At 37.5% G+C, this 21,894-nt stretch overlaps 1 protein-coding gene across 2 annotated transcripts in view; it reads left to right on the top strand.

Annotated features, from left to right (window-relative positions):
* LOC150077611 (dual specificity protein phosphatase CDC14C-like) overlaps positions 1–21,894 on the top strand; it is a 271,240-nt gene that overhangs the window by 169,047 nt on the left and 80,299 nt on the right. For both annotated transcript variants that reach the window (XM_090386870.1, XM_090386869.1), the window contains exons 5-7: positions 7,034–7,113; positions 19,727–19,793; positions 21,758–21,820. In XM_090386870.1, the coding sequence (XP_090242996.1) occupies positions 7,034–7,113; positions 19,727–19,793; positions 21,758–21,820 (210 nt within the window). The remainder of the gene's footprint in view (positions 1–7,033; positions 7,114–19,726; positions 19,794–21,757; positions 21,821–21,894) is intronic.

Below are 21,894 nucleotides of genomic sequence, written 5' to 3'. Positions count from 1 at the left end.
TAGCTTAATACCTCTTAGAAATCCTGAGTAGTAGTTTGTTTTTTATTTGGTTTTTATGAGCATTAGCAACTAAGCCATATTGCTCCAGGGATATGCGGTGGTCATTCCCTGACCTTTCTGCATCCTCTGTATTTGGTGGTCACGGGCTCGAATCCCGATCTAATCAAGAAGCGTGTGCTACGCACTGCTGCTCCTGCCCACCTGGCTATGGAGGCACCTGAGTAGTAGTTTTGACACCCTTGGTGATGTACTTATGAATTCCAAAATATTGTTTTTTATATCTTTATGGACCAGAAAGCCAACTCCACCTTCACTCCTTTCACTGTTTCCATTGGTGTACAGCAGATTTCCACTTGATAAACTTATGATTCATTTCTTCTTCTTGTTTCAGCCAAACCGATGATATTCCAATTTACATTTTCTAATTATTTTCCAGCTCTAGTATCCTGTCTTCACCGATGAGCGATCTTACGTTGTAACAGGCCAAGTTCAGTTTCCGTGCATGGCAGCCTGATCATACCCAGAGATCCTTAGCACCCTCTGCTTCCACTCTGATCCTCTTGCTACCGTAAAAGGGGAGTGAAAGCCGCTGGACAGTGAGGGCCATTTGTTTCGTTGTGCTGTCATGTGCTGGAGGGTTTGGTATTTTCCTCTTCACGCTGACCAGATGTCTTGAAGAGAACTACTCTACATGTTCGTTGCCACCTAAGTGATTTAACAGGGCTTACCATTGAGAAGCTGTGCATGAGTGGATTTTAGGGAGGCAGGCCAACTGAACTTCTGCTAAATCTTCTGAAATAGAAAGATATTAGATCTATCAGTGTTTTAGACAGTGTCTGATAGCACACAGAATGCCTATTCCCCTCTAAGCCCCTCATATGCCGTATACGAATAATCACAAAATATAGTCATTATTTTTAGGTAATACAAAATGCCAGTGTTATAATTAATTAAAAATCAATAATGATTACCCATTTCCATTATTGTTTTTCTAATTACCTACCTTTATTTTTATAATCAAATTTTTATATATCGTCAGGAAATTGAAAAAACATAAGCCTCAGGTTTCCTTGCATCATATGGCTAATAATAATAATAAAGAGAAAATATATATATATACAACACACACACACACACACACACACACACACACACACACACACACACACACACACACACACACACACACACACACACACACACACACACATATAGATATATAAACACTTCTACTCTTTCTAAAGTAATAGGGAAATCAATTAATCGCCAACTCTTAAACTACCTAGAAACCTTCCATCTGATCAACGATCGCCAGTATGGATTCCGTCAGTGTCAATCCACTGGTGATATTCTGGCTTATGTTACCCATTAATGGACATATTCAATGGAAAGGTTTGGTGAAACACATGCATTTGCTCTTGACATCTCAAAGGGTTTTGATCATCATGTTTGGCATAAAGATCTTCCAAACAAGCTTCCGTCTTATGGTTTTCCAACTGTTTTTTGTAATTGTTTATCCAGTTTTCTCTCTGATCACTCACTGAGGGTGATGGTAAATAGCTCTCTCTGTCTTCTAACTTCTCCACTAATGCTGGTGTCCCCCAAGGTTCAGTTCTTTCCCCCCACTCTTTTCCTCTTGTATATTAATGACCTTCCATTGACTGGAAATTCTATCCATAGTTTTGCCGATGATAGCACATTGCATTCCACTTTCCATTTTGAGAAACCTTGCCCTGCTTAATCAGCTTCAACTTCTCGAATATCTGCTACCAATTCCTTAAATGCCAATCTCCATGTAATTCTCCAGTGGGGCAAAGACAACTTAGTTGATTTCAATCCTTCTAAAACTCAGTTTTGTCTTATATCTTGCAAAAAGGATTTTGCTGCTACTATGCTTATCTTTGGTGACACTCCGATTTCTAGGCAAAATGATATATCTCTTTTGGGGATTACCCTGACTTCTAATCTCTCTTGGCACAAGCACATTACAAATATTGCTTCCTCTGCATCTAAAAAACTTGGTTTTCTCTTTTGTTCTTGGCATTACTTCCAAATAGCTGTTCACTCTGTACAAATCGCAAATCCGCTCTGCCGTGGAATATTGTTCCCACATCTGGGGCGGTGACCCCAAAACTTCTCTCTCAGGCTTCTAGATTCCATTCAGAAGAGGGCAGTTAGGTTAATTAATTACTCCTCTCTAACAGAATCTCTCTACTCACTGTCTCATAGACGTACTGTTTCTGCTTCATTCCTTTTCTACAGATACTTCCATTGGTACTGTTTTTCTGAATTGGCTTCTATAATTTCCTCTCTCTCTCTCTCTCTCTCTTTCAAAACAGTCCGAACACATGCCGCCACCAGCCAACATCCATTTACTGTCCAACTTCAAACTCACAGAACAAACTTTTCACATTCCTCGTTTATTCATTCAACTGCCGTTTTCTGGAACAACCTTCCTTCATACATATTTCCTGAAAATTACAGTCTATAGAAGTTCAAGTCTAATATCAACAAATTTCTTCTTTCATCTTCTCAACCTCCAACCCAAGCACAGTACTAAGTACTATAGGTTCTAATACCTCTCGTGTTTGGGGTTTTCATAAAAAAAAAAATATATATATATATAAATTGCATGTACGTATACCTTGCCAGTATATAGACCAGCAGATATAGTGAGCATCGTGCATGCTCAGTCAAGTCGGAGCTCATAGTAACTTGCGATCTGGCTGTGATGCGTTAAATCCGTTAAAAGTATACAATTACTGAAAATGTAAAAAAATTCCAAACTCTTTCTGAAAACAAATTAAAAGTATATAAAAAATTACTGAAAGATCTTATTTTTCATTACTTTTAATTCAGCGAGTGCCATGCATGCTCCATCAGAATTACAGGTTCGGCGATAAGTCAGAACCGTTCCATCGGAATACAATTGACGACAGGTTGGAGCTGATGGTGACTTGCAAGGTAACCGTGACCATGACGCTATACTGGAGGATTACTCCTGATATAGAGAAGAAAAGAAGAACAATATTAAAGCTTAAGACGAACTTGATATAGTAATAGAAAATAGTAGGAGCGTATTCAGGGTCTGCCTAAGGTATATTGGCTCCCCGGGTGGGGAGTTATTCCTGTGTCCCCTTCCAGATAGAAAAAAAATTTAAGGTGTTTTTATTGGGTTAATATTTTTATTTTTGCCATAGAAAAGTTAAAAAGACAAATGTAAACACAAAAAAAAAAAACAACCATAATATTTATAATGTTTTAATTATCATATTAAATTTTCTCCGTTTCACGAAGCATATACACCCTCTCAGACCTTTGACACCCCAATGTGATGCACCCCCAAAGTGTCAGTGCCCCAGTGCCTGTAGCTCGGGCTGGCCCTAAGCATATTAATGGCAGCATATAACACTGGATTGCAAAATGCTTGTTTTTTATGTGTAAAATTGTATTCTTAATGTCTCTATTTCTTATTTAGCCCCATTACTTTTGCATTAAATATATTAAAAATAAAACTTTCTAGATAATGGAAAAATCAAAATAACAGCATCAGTAATCCCTGAAGGTGCCATTATTCTGAAAGTCTACTGTAGATTGGAAATAGTGTGACATCAAAAGTTGAACTCTTTTAAATTATTTTTGTTGATTTTAAAAAGGAAACTAGGGAGCACTTTGTAAACCATGCTTGATCAGGTTAATAACCCCCCCCCACAACCACATAATATTTTTACTAACCACATGGGTGCCTCCGTAGCCAGGTGGGCAGGAGCAGCGGTGCATAGCACACACTTCTTGATTAGACTGGGGTTCGAGCCCATGACCACCAAATACGGAGGATGCAGAAAGGTCAGGGAATGACCACTGCTTATCCCTGGAGCAATATGGCCTTAGTTGCTGATGCTCCTAAAAACTAAATAACAAACAAAACAAACTAACCACATAAAAAAAAAAAAATGGCTAAACCCCAGATCTTGGAATTCTGTGATTATTGTGAATGCCTTTACTATCGTTTGTCTTAGGCTGTTTATCTCCCACCTTACCACTGTTTTTATAGCGGAAAATAAGTTTCCTATTTAAAAACAGCAGTAAGAGATATTTTAACAAAGATTAGTTTTCACGTGACTTTGGGAGGGATTTAATCAAAAAAAGTAGTTATTTTTGAAAATTTGTAATTATTTTAATTCTGTATTGCCATTTCTTTTTATCTTTATTTAGACCTCGATGTATTACAATGTTTTTTGGCATGTTACATATGGGCGGGAAAAGCAGTGAGTGGCACCTGCCAATCACTGCTTTGTTTCTATCTGTTAGTCAAAATATGGACTTGTACCCAAGAACTAGAGATTTATCAAAAAAATTACTGTATACCCTAAATGCTTGTAATAAAAAAAAAAAAAAGACAGTTTTATGCTTTAACATACATTTAATATAGATTAATGAATAAATTTTTGTCTTTACAGTGTCACAAGGAGCAGACGTATGTGCATTAGATTAATGCTAAAAAAATCAGTAAATATGAACTGCTGGATCTTGAAATGCAGATTATAATTTTTTTACAAAAAAGAAGAAAAAATTTAAGCAGACTTTAAATATTATTTTTGATTTTTTTCAGTACTGTAATTTTTTTTAATATCTGTAGATGTGTTACTAACATGACACACACACACACACACACACACACACACACACACACACACACACACACACACACACACACACACACACACACACACACACACACACACACACAGAGAGAGAGAGAGAGAGAGAGAGAGAGAGAGAGAGAGAGAGAGAGAAAACACTGCATGTTTAGAATGTAAAATGTAGGGGAATTTTAGGCAGCATTTTCCAGGAATCGAAAAAAATGTCTTGTGGTTTGGATTATTGATGTTATTAGCAGAGTTTACTAGCTCTCCCCCCCACACATAAAAAAAATTGCTGTGAACAAAGATGGTTGTCTTCAGCATAAGCTAATGTCTGTATGTTAGTCAAATCTGTATTAAGAAGCTAGCCATTCAAAGTCATGTTACAGATCAGGAGGCAGGCAGTGATAGTGGTAAACCTTGGGTGACAGTGATAAACACTCCATGTTGAATGCAACTTCAAAATCTATAAATAAGGTGAAGACGAATTTAAAGGTAGGTCTTAAAGGCAGTAAATTTCTTCATTTCAAACGATACATCTTTGGAACCATGCCCAAGACATTAACATGTATTAAGTTGATGTTAAATTGGTTTCAAGAAACCAATTTAACATCAACTTCTACACGTATTTAGAATTCATCTCTTCTAAAAATTATGCTGAAACCAGATAAAATGCACCATGACCCTAAATCATATAATCATAGCTTTGTGGTCAAATTTTCACAAACTATTAGAACGTCTTAATCATCTACAGAATCAATTCACTTCTTGAACTGAATTGATGCAACATAACTATTGGCTTGTACAATGGGATAATCATCTCCTTATCCACAATAGCAGAGCTCCTGTATATCATTGACAAAGCTCCATGAGCTGTCCTGGCAGCCTGTCTTCCTTCTATTGTTAATATTATTATCATTAGCTATATGGTGCAAGGAAGCCTGAAGCTTATGCTGCACCAGCAAAAAAAAATTCCCAAGTTACCCTGAGAGAGAGAGAGAGAGAGAGAGAGAGAGAGAGAGAGAGAGAGAGAGAGAGAGAGAGAGAGAGAGAGAGAGAGAGAGAGTCAAAAATAGAAAGGAATCATCAAGAAAAGGAAGAATGATGATATCCAGCTCAGGACCATGGGTGTGCCAAGCCAATACTCACCAGATGAGAGCTCCATAGCCAGGTGGGAAGGAGCAACAGTGCGTAGCACACGCTTCTTGATTAGACTGGGGTTCGAGCCCGTCACCACCAAATACGGAGGATGCGGAAAGGTCAGGGAATGGCCACCACATATTCCGGAGCAATATGGCCTTAGTTGCTAATGCTCCTAAAAACCAAATAACAAAAAACATAAACAAACCAGATGTGAGCCCCCGGGGTTAAATATATAATTATCATATCATTTCATAAATGATCATTGAGAGAAAAATGCAGAAACAACGTGTTAAATGTCAAAACACCCTACAGTAAAAGTCTTAACTGTACTCTACTTCACAATAGCAACTTTCTGTTATGAATTTCCAAGACTAAAGGAAGTTACCTTATAACATTTGAAAGAAAGGCTGCTTGTTGAAACAGAATTCATAAATAGCAAGTTATCGACTGGGTTATTGAATATTAAATATAAATTAGCTTTAACTTGAATATAATTGTATTTGGTGAACAAAATTCTCCACGAACCAAATTAATTGATTTTACCAAAAATAAAACTGACACACACACACACACACACACACACACACACACACACACACACACACACACACACACACACACACACACACACACGTTTCCAATTTATTTCTTGATATTTTCTAGATCATTTCTGTTGGTTTCAATGTGCTAGATGCTATATGAAAGAAAAAAAAGAATTGATGTACAGTTATCCTTGGTTGGCGATTCAACCAGGTGAAAAATAAAAATAAAAACTAAATTAAGGTCTTCTCTTTTTGCTGCAGATTTGGAAATAATATTGTTAGCTAAATATGAACTGCAGTGCCATTGTTATAAACAAATTGGGCAACAACATTTCTGAAGATGTGCGTAGTCTGCTACAGTATCTTTCTTGAAGCAGTCATAATCAGCTGATGTCTAACAGATAATCCAAACAGAAATCCACAGACAGAGAAATGTTTAAAGGCATACTGTACTGGTAAGCAATACCGTGGCTATATTTTAATGTAAAATGTGTATTTTTTAGCGAAATTTAATTTCTATTGCAGTATGGACATTAAAAAAGCCACCTGTTTTCCTTCTGCCTATGAATAATTAATCTCCAGCTGTCAAAGATTGGCATATAGCCCTCACCATATGGGTGTGCCTTTAAAATTTTTTATTCAAGTTGATATTGATAACCTTTGATAACCTTTGATTGACATTTGAATGATTTTTATATCTTCCAGATTATCTATCATAAAAAAACCCCAGAAGAAGCTTATCGTCCTTTTATCAGTGGAGGTGGTCCACCTTTTGCTACATTTAGGTATGAATTTGGAATATAAAATTCATTTAAATAATAGATAAGCAGTTATTGTTTTATATTGATGTGCTATTTACAAAGTTATGAAACCAAATACAGCAGAGAGTAGCTCATAACTTGGATTTGGTTCTAGGAATGTGGTGGATGACTTAATTTGTCTCTCTTCAGGCATTTGATGTGTGTCCAATGGGATTCACATCTAGGAAACTCACTGTGTGTTCCATTTGGAAAATAGTCTCACTCTAAAATAAGTCTGCCAGTTTTGTTTTTTTTTTTTTTTTTGACTGAAGAGCCAAATCAACAAAACGACAAATTTTTGGGAGTCACAATGTTATTATAAAGGATCATTTAAAGAAACATAATACAACAGCAGGTAATTGATATATATCTTTTATTGTTTTGTTTGGGGCTTAATTATAATAGTAATTATGAGAAAATATTTGATTTTTTTATTTAATCAACATAAAAAAATGATGAAAAAGTCTGTTTAAGCATGGGTAATGCATCTTCATTATTTCTACTACCTAGGTAATATGCATGCATCGTTTTATTATATCTCATATTGTGAATACCTTCACAATTAATTGCCTAGGTATTGCACTACTTCGAATAAGTAATGTATCTCTGATAGAGAAGACTACTCTTACTTATTCTCAGATGGGCACCACCACCCAGACGGCACAATTTCGAAGCTGGTTGGCTTCATTATCAGTGAGTGGGCAGGTACCCTGTTGCAATAGTGACAACCCAGTTATGAAGTATAACTCCACAATATGAGAGATGCCTAGGCAACTCATTGTGAAGGTATTCACAATATTAGATATTATAAAACGATGCATGCATACTGCCTGGTTAGTAGAAATGATGGAGATGCATTACCCATTCTTAACCAGCCTTTTTCATACTCTTTGACATTTCATCAAGAAATATATTTAGATAAAAAATTATATTTACAGCTTTCTGACCCCTGGTTTATGAGTTATTTAGTTATCTCTCTCTCTCTCTGGATATGTTTTACAGATGGGGGGAATACCTGAAACTAACACAAAAACCTTAGGGAAAGGGACTGTTACTGCTTTCTGATTAGGCAGGGCATGTTGTCCAGCCATGTATAGAGGGATTCCTGCAGAATGTGTACTTATCAAATAGAACAGCCACCGAGGTCTTTTCCAGACCCAAATCCTATTGTGCAGGTATGAGATGATCTAGGGCAGAGATGACTAACATAATTGCCACATGGTGGCCTATTCCTTCACAATGTGTGGCCTGCAGCCATGTAGGCAGTCAGCCCTAAGTGTTATGTGTTCCCTGACTTTGAAACGAGCTTGTCAAAAAATTTTATGTTGACTTTCGAAAATACTTCTAATAGTAATAGAGGCACGTGATGCAAGAAAGCAAGCATATGAGCTTATGTAGCATTAGCCAAAAAAAATAAATGAATAAAATTCACACAACCATCCCTTCTGAAAGTTTGTCCAGTTCCTCGCTATCAACTTCCACAACGACAGATGGAAATTTGTTCCAGCAATTAACTACCTGTTGGCTAAAGGCAAATTTCTGCATATCTATTCTACGGCTGTCTTTCCTCAATTTGAATTTATGCCCCCTTAGGTTTGTAATCAGAGCAAGCGGAAGAATCCCATCAGAATTCAACGTGCTGAACCCATTCAAGCCTTTACACCTCAATCAGATCACTCGCAGGTGCCTAGTCTCCAGCCACTGCAGTTTGCAGAACTTAAGCCTCTTTTGGTAAGAGAACCTTTCGTTCCCCTCACCAATCTTGTTGCCCTTCTCTGTACATGCTCAAGCAAATCTACATCCTTCCTAAAATGAGGCCTCCAGATCTGTATGCAGTACTCAAGGCATGGCCTCACCATTGCCTTATACAAAGAGATAATCACCTCTTTTTTTCCTACTAGCAAAATTCCTGTACTCTGTATTCCTGTACTCTTGACAATACTCTATGACCTGCTCTGGCAGCCTGTCTGCATTGCTCAGAAAACTTCATATCTGACTGTACAATTACTCCCGTGTCTTTTTCATTTTCTACCACCCTAAGTGTAGTACCACACAGTTGGTATGTTCCTCTGGGGTTACTTCTACCCTTATTCAGTACTTTGCATTTTTCAATGTTAAACTTCAGTTGGCACTTCTCAGCCCATCTACCCAACTTTCCAGATCCTGTTGCAGCAGCACACTGCTATTACTGCTATTAACAACCCTGCCAACCTTTATATCATCTCCAAACTTTGACACTAAGCCTGATATACCTTCATCAATATTATTGATAAATATACAAAACAACAGTGGGCCCAACACTGAAACCTGTGGGACTCCACTAATAATATTAGTCCATGAAGAGCAACATCCATTGATTACCACTCTGTCTTCTCCCACTCAACCACCCTTATATCCATTGTAGCAACTTACCCTTAATACCACTCTGCTCCAATTTGTACAGTCTTCCATGTGCCACAGTGTCAAAAGCTTTCCTGAAATCCAAGTATATGATATCAAAATTATTTTTTACATCCGGTTCATTTGTAACCACATCATAGTATCCAATCAGATTTATCAGATTAGACTTTCCTTTAACAAACCCATGCTGTGTCTGAATTATGCTGCAGCCATGTCTAGATGATCCTGCAATGCATCTTTAACTATTGACTCCATTATTTCACCTGGAACAGAAGTTAAACTTTAGAGGAGATTTGATTGAGGTGTTTAAGGCTCTGAGAGGCATCAGTAAAATGAATGAGGACGAAATTTTCAAGATTATAAATGATGCCAGAACTATTGGACATAAATTCAAGTTACGGGGGGGGGGGGGGGGAAATGTTTAGATTGGACTGCAGGAAGTTTTATTTTAGCCAGCGAGTTATAAATTACTGGAATAAGTTGCCTTCATGGGTGGTAGAGGCCGACAGTTTGGGGAAATTCAAAGGTCATCTGGATAGTACTTTCGGATAAGGGAAGCGCATAGAATGATAGGTTTAATTTCCTTTTTTTTTTATTAATTATTATTTTTTATTTATTTTTTATTTTTTTTGTTTTTATCATTGTTTTGTTCGTTTTTTTTTTTTTTTTTTTTTTTTTTTTTGGCTGGTGCAGCATAAGCCATAGGCTTTCTTGCACCATGCGGCCATTACTAATACTAAAGTAACTGGTCTGTAATTATTCACCCTTCGATACCCCTTTGTGAATTTGGGACACATTTGCACATCACCAGTCTGTGGTGGGACTTCCCCTGAGTCGAAGGATGCTCTCATAATAATGGCTAAGGGTTTGTTTAGTTCCTTTGCTGCCTCCTTTAATAACACTGGATAGATCCCATCCACCCCAGGAGCTTTGTTATGTTTAACTTCAACAATTTCTCCTCCATTTTGCGCTCTCAGTTATTACAAAATCATTAAGCACTCTGTTACGGTTTGATAAACTTCTGGCATTTTCCTTCCTTAATAACTCCTCATGTGTGAATGTATATGCAAAATACTCATTCAGTTTGTTAGCTATCCGAGCAGGATCTCAACAGTTAAACTATCGATATCAAGTGGACCAATCTGATTCATTCCCTTCCTTTTAGAGTTTATATAAGTAAAGAAGGCCTTGCTGTTTTTCTTGGTATCCTTTTTCCAAAGATTTCTCATAATCTGCCTGCGCTTGCTTAATCTCCTTTGTGACTTGATTACAGACTAACTTATATCCGCCATAGACTTCTGTGTCATAATTTTAATAATGCAGTGTTCGAGTTTTCTGTATTGCTTTTTTATGATGTTTTATGTATTTAACAATAAATTTATTTTTATCATTTATTCCTAATATCTATAAATATTATTATAACCATATAAGAATGTGATTAGTTTAGATGTTATGTAATAATTGTTGGATTTTTGTATGTTTTTATTAAATATAAAAAAAAAAATCAAACTGTAAATGTAAACATTGATTACAAAATTCTTTTTCGAAAGATATGTGATTAATGGCAAGTAACTACTCTTGTGGCCTGCTTTACACAAAACCTATGTGGCCCTCAGCATTTTATTTGTTTTGGCCCATAGCTAGAAAAGGTTGGATGACTCTAATCTGTGGAAACAAATTTGGAGTTATCTACTAAATCCAGGAACTTACATGAGTTGCAAACTGCTCATTTCGACCACTTAGCACCAGGTCTCTTGAACACTCTCTCCTTAATAGCATGAGCCTGATGCAACTGCTGTTTGAAGTAATTATATCCACTTTTAAAGTATATAACCTCCTGTTAGATACTGATTTTTACCTTAGTTCATTTTTGTTTCATAACATAATGTGTTTTCTTACCACATTTTATTAAATTAACTGTGTGAATTATTTTGCAAATTATTACAATTTATATTAAATTTTTCCATTAATATATTTTAATAGCATCCCTTTGCCTTTAAAGAATGTAGACCATTAGAAAATGGTCTGTGTAATTTTTATATTAATTTGCTAACCTGCAGATCAAATAATGTTCAAATTTAGTCTGTGAATATTTGCAATTTTTTTTAATACAGCTCTAATCAACTTTTATTGGCTGCTTTCCCTTAAATGTTGTATTCCATATTGTTTTTTATGAAAATAACAAAGGTGTTTCTTGAATTTTTAAAGATTGTAGGTTTTGGGAAATACACATATATGAAAGTTGTTCAAGAGAATAGAAGTAGAAGGGATAAATGAGAAAGAGGTAAAGTTAGTCTTATGAGTTGGACAGTGAATGGATGGTAACTAGTTGAGACACACGATTGGACTAGTTTGAAAGAGCACAGTGGAATTACAGATGCCAGTTCAGAAGAACAGTGCCCATGGAAGTATCTGTACAAAAAGCCAAACAGCAAACACTGAACATTGATGAGATAGAGATCATTAATTAACATGACCCCCCCCCCTTTTTTTTAATATTCTGGGAGCTAGGAGCAGTTTTAGGGGTGCCACTCCAGATGTGGGAACAGTATTCCATGATAGGGCAGATTTTGGATTTGTTCAGAGCTAGTGACTGTTTAGAAGGAAACGCCAAGAGAAAAAAAGAAAAATCCATATGAAATAATGATAACGTAATGATCCAGTAAAAATATCTTTAATTATAAATAAATACTTTGGAGCTTTCGAGGCTGAATGTGCCTCTTTATTAACAAATAGAATGGAAACTTTAGAGATAAAAAAAATTATTTTAACGGACAGAGTTGTGCGTGCAGTGAGGTCGTGTGAGGGCACGAAGTAGGCCATTAAACTGGTGTTCATTGTTGCTGCATGGACATGCGTAGTTTTGCCTCCAGCACTTATCTAGACTTAAAACAGTTGCCTCTAAGATGGGGTGTAGTGTTATGTCTTTGCAGCGGTTCATGGCTCTCGAATTACAAAATATATTAAGTGGCTCTAACCAGAGGTAGTGGCATAAGTGTTGGACTGGTCAATCACTTCGTAGTCCCACTTGGGATTGAGGTCGTGGTGGGTCGACTAGAAGTGTTCCACGATTGTGGACTGGTCGGTCTCAGCAAGATGAATCGATCTGTTGTGGTCTGCGAGACGGTCGAAGATGTCTCGAGGTCTCTCCCATGTAGCAGCTTTCACAATCTTTGCAGGCTATGCAGTATACTACACAGCTGCATAAGAAAGAGGTGACTGGAGTCTTTACATTGGAAACTAGAGAACGTAAGTTTCTACCAGGCAGCTGCACGCATTTTATGTGGTATTCTCGGAGGATTTTTGAGATCCGGCCCGGCATGCCTGGATAGTAAGGAATGTAGGTTGTAGGCCAATTGTAATGAGTTGATGGTGGTCTCGGGTGGACTGTGAGCTCCTGTGCTTGTAATAAGCACTTGTCCAATATGTGGGTTGGGTAGCCACAATTGATCAAGTCTGTCCTCACTCTGGAAATCTCGTTGCACAATTACACAGTATATTAATTCGAGAGCCATGAACCACTGCAAAGGCATGAGACTACACCCCATCTTAGAGGCAACTGTTTTAAGTCTAGATAAGCACTGGAGACAAAACTATGCACGTCCATGCAGCAACAACGAACACCAGTTTAATGGTTGAATGGCCTACCTCGCACAACTCTATGTCCGTTAAAATAATTTTTATCTCTAAAGTTTCCATTCTATTTGTTGATAAAGAGGCACATTCAGCCTCGATAGCTCCAAAGTATTTATTTATAATTAAAAATATTTTTACTTGATATATATATATATATATATACGTTATCATTATTTCATATCACTATGGATTCCAGTACAACAGGCCCATTTATCCTCACACGTTCTCTTTATGGCCAAAATGTTTACAGTGCTTGCGTTCAATTGCAGAAGTCCTTCAATTCGGTAACCTGCAACAGACAACATTTGCGCTTTGCGCATAGGTGCAAAACCAACCGCATCATTCTTAAAAGCTTCCGCTATAAAGCCCCATTTAACAACACTTGCATGCACCATGAATGTTTCAACTTCAGTTTACAAACATTGAAATTGTGGATTACCCATCTACACTACGAAATCAAGAGAGCTGACTACAATTAATCCAGATTCTTGCAGGAACTATAAGGTAGGATCCCATCTATAATATTTTCTAACCTTATTCATACCATCTGTAGCCAAGCTAACCATATCTCTGATGTTTACTGCTCGCAACAACAATGGAAATTTGTTAATTTAAGCAGTGAAGCCCACTCTCTGGGCCTCTCTGCTTCCTTTTGAGCCGCTAGCTAAATTTAAGCAGCAAGCAATTAATCACTGAGCAGCTCAACGTTTTGACTGCCAGAATGAAGTTCGCTATCGAAGACACCGGTCACACAGCTTGCTATGGGAGTAGAAGCAAGCATTACCAACCTCCCTGAAGAAGCTGCTAATAAAATCCACTTCAAAATGGCTTCCATCCTCCGATGCACACGGCTCATCTGCTCCAACCTTAATCACCGACAACATGCTGCTCTTTCCTCTATAAGAAAGGACAACTCCATTGTCATGTTTCCCTCTGACAAGGGATGTCGCGCTGTCATATTAGACCGGTCAGCCTACCTAGAGAAAGCCCTCGTCCTCCTGCAAGACCCCAACATCTATAGACCCGTAACAGATCTGCCCATCAAAGTCTTAGGACGTCTGGAGTCATATGTTAATAAACTTGTCTATGCATGGTTTAAAGCTAAGGAAATTTCTACTCCAACTCGGTGGCTTCTTCATGCCACAGGCCAACTACCCCAGTTTTATGGCCTACCTAAAATCCATAGCCAGGTGTTCTTCTCCTACATACGAACTATCCAAATATATTGCACGACTCCTTACACCTCTTGTAGGAAATACCACCCACACTGTCACTGACAGTGGCGAGTTCATTCACCTTATTAAAGAGCTCTCAATTTCTGACAACGAGGTTATGGTGTCGGGCCACCGTAGCCTAGTTGTCAGGCGCGCGGGTGCATAAGTACACATGCCTTGAGTGACCGGGGTTCAAGCCCGTGACTGCTGAATACGGTGCTGTTTCTTCTATTCTGTCTATCTTGTGAACTCCTCTGACCGTTTGGTCGTCCCAGAGTATAAACAGAAAATTTATTTTATGTAGTGTCCCTGTTTACATCAATCCCAGTCCAACAGGCCGTAAACTGCACCAAGAGGCTTCTCGAAAATGACCCAAACCTACCAAACAGAACATCACTGTCCACTGACGACATCTGTACCACTCTCAACCTGTGCTTGTCAGGCAGCATCTTTATCTTTGAAGACTCCTTATATGAGCAGGCACATGGTACTGCCATGGGTGCCCCTGTTAGTTCTATTGTAGCCAACATTGCCATGGAAGAATTGGAAGAACAGATATTCCTGAACCCACCAGTACCTATTACAGCATGGTTCAGATATGTCGATGACATCTTCACCGTCATCCCACGTGACTCTGATGCAACATTGCTAGAATATCTCAATTCCTTGTCAGCGTTCATCCAGTTCACTCTAGAGTTAGAAGTAGACGGATCTCTCCCATTCTTGGATGTCCTGGTAAACCGCGTGGGCCCACATCTAGAAACCTCAGTATACCGTGAGCCAGTGTGGTGCCGACAGTTCACAAACTACAGATCCGGCCATGCCCCTAGCCATCTCAATAGCACTGCCCGCACTCTATTCTCCAGGGCTTGGAGCCACTCCAGCACAGATGAAGCTAGGCACAATGAGATTTCCAGAGGTGAGGATAGACTTGATCAATTGTGGCTACCCAACCCACATATTGGACAAGTGCTTATTACAAGCGCAGGAGCTCACAGTCCACCCGAGACCGCCATCAACTCAGGACAATGTGCCTACCGCCTACATTCCCTACTATCCAGGCATGTCAGGCCACATCTCAAAAATTCTCCGAGAATACCACATAAAATGCGTGCAGCTGCCTGGTAGAAACTTACGTTCTCTAGTTTCCAACGTAAAGACTCCGGTCACCCGTACCTTACGCAGTGGTGTAGTATACTGCATAGCCTGCATAGGAGAGACCTTGAGATGTCTTCAAGACCGCCTCGCAGAACATGACAGATCGATTTGCCTTGCTGAGACTGACCAGTCCACAATTACGGAACATTTCTGGTCCACAACCTCAATCCGAAGGTATGTTATAAGGTATGTTCGTGTCAGACGGCACCTGGGATTTCTCCCATCTCCGCTCAATCCGAAGTGGGACTACGAAGTAATTGACCAGTCCCAACACTTTCGCCACCGCCTTTGGTTAGAGTCACTTAGTATATTGTGCAATTCGAGAGCCATGAACTGCTGCAAAGGCACGAGACTACACCCCATCTTAGAGGCAACTGTTTTAAGTCTAGATAAGCACTGGAGCAAAACTACGCATGTCCATGCAGCAACAATGAACACCAGTTTAATGGTTGAATGGCCTACCTTGTGCCCTCACATGCCTCACTGCACGCACAACTCTGTGTCCGTTAAAATAATTTTTTTATCTGTAAAGTTTCCATTCTATTTGTTGATAAAGAGGCACATTCAGCCTCGAAAGCTCCAAAGTATTTATTTATAATTAAATATATTTTTACTGGATATATATACGTTATCATTATTTCATATCACTATGGATTCCAGTACAACAGGCCCATTTATCCTCAATAAAAATCCAGTTTTTGATGCAGAGGAAGAGCAATATTTGTGATGTACTTATACCAAGATTTATACCATTAGAAATCAGGATGATTCCAGGTACTAATATATGATCTTATCTAGAAATATGAGTAACCTGTGTGTCATTGAATTTGAGCATAGGAGCAAAAGCCTCTTGTTTTGCAAGAAATGGGAAATTCAGTTCTGTCTTATTTCTTTTACCACAAGTAATGTAGAACTGAATTTTAAAAGGTTTGAAGTTAGCTGAGTTTTCTTTGCCTTCTGGAGACTTACTTGGAAATTGGCATTTAATTGGTGAAGATATTTGAGAAGTTTATCTGTTTGTACAGGGCAGGGTTTCTCAAACTGAAAGTTAGAATGTATCATCAGTAAAACTGAAAGATTCCTGAAAGTTGAATTTCAGAGGAAGGTAGTTCTCTGAAAACTTAAAAGTTCTGAGTGATTTGTAAAGTTAGGAGGATGATAGAGGGACAGATGAATTTAACAGAATTGGGTAAAGAGATTTTAAATCAGAGGCAATCAAAAGGTGAAGATTCTAGAAGGTTCTTCTAGAATCTTCAAAAATTAAGATGGACATGACACTTGTGTATATGTCCATCTGATATTCCTCCTGATGAGGAATATCAGATGTACATATACACAAGTGTCACCTTTCAAGTGAAAGGAATCATAGAGCAAATAATTAGGGAAACTGAGATAAGCGGTTGTTGAGGCAATTGATAATTGAGATTCTGTCAGAACAAGTGAGGCCTGATGAATTTTTACTAATGGACATCATTGAGATTGAAAATAAGAAAACATATTTTTGAAACAACTGAAGAAGTTTTTAGGTGGTTTAAATCTTTTCTTAACTGATATTCTAATAGGTTACTGATCATTAGTAATTGCAAAACTTAGCATCTAAATCAGTTGGGTCCTTTCAACTAGAAAGTTGAAACCAGCTAGAGTTATGGATATTACATTCACCAAGGAAATTTTTTTACTGGTAAGAAAGTTATATTGGAGAAAGTCAAGTTTTAGAGAAGGGAAGTGAAAAATTGCTGAATGATTAGTAGAATTGAGAGAATGATAGAGGCAATAGATGAATTTGGCAGAATGGGGTAAACAGATTTTTAGCTAAGGATATCATTTTAGGTTCTGAATTCTGTGACAAGGTATGTCAGAGCAGACATGAAAATGTACAATTTTTTAAGTAAAAAGAATCTGATAATCTGAAACGAATCTGATAATTAGCTACCATCCATTAGAAAAACTAAGTGGGTCTTAGCAGATTGAAGTTGGATACAAGCCAATTGCAATATTTTGTATTCTTACCTTGAACAGCCTTAGTGTATTTATTGGAAAAGTAAGGTTTAGAAAACAGATGAGATTTTAGGGTGGACTGGAGAATAAAGGATTTCATTGAACTTAAACATTGTTTAGAATAAAACTGAGACCTTATATATGATTTTTTTGTAGATAAGTTTGGGGAAAGGACATGTTGTATGAATTGATGAAATTTTTGGACACGCACGCACACACACACACACACACACACACACACACACACACACACACACACACACACACACACACACACACACACCAAGAGGATACCCAGGTGCTTGATATAACATGGTTTCAGCAGTGTCCTCTGCCCCATATGCACTTTAGGATTCTATCTAGTCGCAAGCTGGTTGTTGTTGTTGTTGTTGTTGTTATTTGGTTTTTAGGAGCACTGAGGCCATATTGCTCCGAGGATATGCTGTGATCATTCCCTGACCTTTCCGGCATCCTCTGTATTTGGTGGATCACGGGCTCGAACCCTGGTCTAATCAGGAAGCGTGTCTATGCACTGCTGCACCTGCCCACCTGGCTATGGAGGCGCCTCACAAGCTGGCAGAGTAGAGATTGAGATTATACACTAGCTGACATACAGTGCTGCATGGAGCCACAGGCTTTTGCTGCACTGGCCAAAAAAAAAAAAACAAGTAAATGAGAAAATACAGATTATTTGCTTTCCTCCTAACGTAGGTAACTGTCCAGTTGACCTTTGAATTTATTCAAACTCTCAACTCAGCTACCTATGATGGCATCCTGTTCCAGCAATCAATGACTGGCTAAAAGAGAACTTCATACAGTCTAGTGTAAACCTCTTCTCTGTAATTTGAATTTATGCTCACAAGTTCTGGAATTCTCTATAACAGTCAAAATTCTGTCTCCATTCATTTTATTAACCCCACTCAGAGCCTTATAAACCTCAATCAGGTCACCCAGGGTGGGCCCAGGTGCACTGCACCTGGGCACCTGAAAACCTGAAACTTACATACACATATGAAGAAAATTTTTAAGGGGGTACCAAATTTCAGTTTGCACCCAGGTGCAATTTGCGATTTGCACCCAGGTGCCACATACCCTATGAATGCCCCTGTGGTCACCTGTGAGGTGCCTGGTTACCAAGCTCTGTAGCCCACATATAGGGAGTCTTTCCTCACATGGTCACCCTTTTGCTGATCTCACCATGTGAGTTGCCTATCTTTGGACACTTTCAAGAAGCTCATTGTCTTTTTCTGATAAAGTCTCTATACTTGAACACAGTATTCCAAATGTGGTCTTACAATTGCTTTATACATTTGGAGTATGACCTCCATATCTCTACAGGATAATGTTCTATAATTGATCCAGATGTCTCCTAGAGAGAGAGTTACCGTTATGTATGGTCCGGTGGACCAACCTATTGTAACTCTCCCTCTTGTGGCCAGTCTCACCATGATGTGCATAATCATTATGGGTCTTCTACGTGATTGAAGAAAATTTGGGGCACTGCTGGGGCTTTGCTCTGTAGACTAAACATTGCTTTAAGTAAGCAAATGTGGTATTGCATTGGTGATGAGAGTCATGTACCACCTAGTATCGTTGGTGACAAAGACACATTTTATTTCTCTGTATGATTTGGATGCCACACCTCAATCTTACTTATGTTGATTCACATCTGGGCATTCACTCCAGTATACTAAATGCAGTGTTTCAGACCTTGCACATGGTGGGGGATATACTCAAGGTTACTGATAGTCCCATTGTGAAGGTGTAAGCAGAGGAAATTGGTCCACTTGATTACAAGTGACACTTGAATATGAGTTCCATGAGTATTTTTTACTCACAGGTATCTGTCACAAGTCTCAGTGATCCATTGTATATCCTTATCATTTTGGCGTACATAATATATTGGTAGTTTTTTTTTAAAGATGTGAGTGACTGTTATTCTCAAGTATTTACTTTTAATGTTATTTAATAGTTATCAAATTAAGCTACTTGTTTATTTGTCAAAAATATTCTCATTTATCTTCCTTTTAATGTTTATGTACCTAATTGTTGATATAGCCATTAGGGGAAAATATCAACATGTGTATATGCAACTTTGTTTTACATTGTATTTTAAACCCTTTTGCAAATAAATTGTTTTCATTATATCTTTTTCCTCTATAATTACTGCTACTTACTACTACCGAATACAGGGATGCATCTGTGGGACCTTCAATTTATAGTCTTACGTTGTTAGATTGTCTAAGGGCAATCAGACGGGTATGTACAATTTCTTTTTCTGAAACATTTATTTTTATAAATTTTTTTTTTCTGTATGATGTTAAGTAAAAAAAATATTTTGCTACATTGATAACTACATTATTCTTTGTTAAAAGAAAAGTTATTTGCTGTATGATTTATCAGTAATTATTTATTATTACATTGCATTTATTATTGTGTGTGTGTGTGTGTGTGTGTGAGAGAGAGAGAGAGAGAGAGAGAGAGAGAGAGAGAGAGAGAGAGAGAGAGAGAGAGAGAGAGAGAGAGAGAGAGAGAGATAAGATGTGTTTGTCACTTTGCACTTGCCTATTTTAGAATTTAGTTGTTTCCAGTTTTCTTAATTTAACTGTTCATAATAATAAGTCTAATATGCTAAATCCTACTGTAAATAGTATTTTTTCTAGTTTTACATTATATAGTGAGTCTCAGAAAAAGAACTTTGCCTATTTCACAAGTTTATTTAGTGGGAGTTCATATTTTTTCAGCATATTATCTACATCAAAAATTTCTTCTCTAGTTGTAGGTCCATGCATAGGAATTAACTATAAAAATTGTTCTGTTTTTACAAAATTCTTGGTGCAACCATGAATAAATTCTGCAAGTTGAGCTATATCATTATATCTGTGCTCTCATTGATAGTTATGGAGTAAGCTATAAAATCTTTACTAATACACTTAATTGGCCTCTTAAGTCATTAGTTCTGTCACTGGCATTTTCATATATCGTGTTTCTAGTGAGGCTTATATTTTTGAAAATATCACCGTTTTCTGGGCACATAATTTTAGCTCTCTCAAACAAACATTTTAGAATAAATTAGCCATCTGTGGAAGGTTTTGAATGAGTTGCACTTATATTTGCCAAAAATTACCTTGGTTTAACTGCTGATTCAGTTGTATTATTGGTGGAATAAAATATGCTATGCTTTGCTTGTTAAGGAATACCTTAATATCTGCATTACTAAACAATATACAGTATATGAAAAAATTTGTAAATGAATAAAGTACATTTAAAGTGGGTGAAAGTAAAGTACATAAAGTGCTGCTTTTGAGTTCATGCTTAACTGTTAAGAATAGAATCATATGGATTTTATAAATACATTTTGTCTCAGTATGCAAAGACAAGGCTAACTGGGTGGTTATCTGGTTTTAACGAAGCCAAAGACTAATTACCCTTTATGAAGCCTGCAAAACAGGACAGGATAGCACTCCTGACTCTATATGATTTCAGTGACCAAATAGCATTAGCCATTTTATTTTATACTTATTTACTTAATTGAGTTATCAAAAAAGTTCTGCAGCTTATATTTATAATAATTGATATAGATAATTTATATTTTTAAAATAAATTATAAATTCAGCTATTTTGATATTTTCTTAAGTCCCTGTTGTTTTTTTATGTCCATCTGGCACATATGGTTGAGGCCACATTTGTCATGACCTGGTTATCACTGATGTTCACATTGACAGTCATATCAGCATTAAGCAAATGTATCATTGTTGGCCATTTTGAGAGAGAGCTAGGAAAGAGAGGTAGTCTGTCAAGTATGGTGACTTGCAGTCACCTTTCCAGAGAGACATTCAAAAGATCAGGGATATTGTGGGGAAAGATACTCTGTTGTGAAGAGTTAGTTATTTGTTAGTTATTTTGGTTTTTAGGAGCATTAGCAACTAAGGCCATATTGCTCCGGTCATTCCCTGACCTTTCCGCATCCTCCGCATTTGGTGGTGACGGGCTCGAACCCTGGTCTAATCAAGAAGTGTATGCTATGCACTGCTGCTCCTTCCCACCTGGCTACGGAGGTGCCATTGTGAAGAGTAGAGTACACGTATGGTTACCTGACATCCCTGAAACTCAGGATGTCTGGTAACCATATTAAAATGTAATAGAAATGTATTTATACATATAGAAATTCGCAGATAAGTTATTTCAAATGAAATGTACTTAAAGTTATAACTTTTTTACAGGCTCTTTCTCATGGATTTTTTAATTTTGATGACTTTGATGTTGAAGAATATGAATTTTATGAAGTAAGTGAGCATTTATTTATTTGTTATTTTATTTTTCTATTCATCTTCTCGTAATGAGGTACTGAACTTATTTT

Source organism: Mastigoproctus giganteus, chromosome 12, assembly GCF_048544385.1.
Source record: "Mastigoproctus giganteus isolate SK-2022 chromosome 12, ASM4854438v1, whole genome shotgun sequence".
NCBI classification, from domain to species: domain Eukaryota; kingdom Metazoa; phylum Arthropoda; class Arachnida; order Uropygi; family Thelyphonidae; genus Mastigoproctus; species Mastigoproctus giganteus.
The sequence above is the reverse complement of the archived record's forward strand: the minus strand, read 5'-3'. Positions and strand labels throughout refer to the sequence as shown.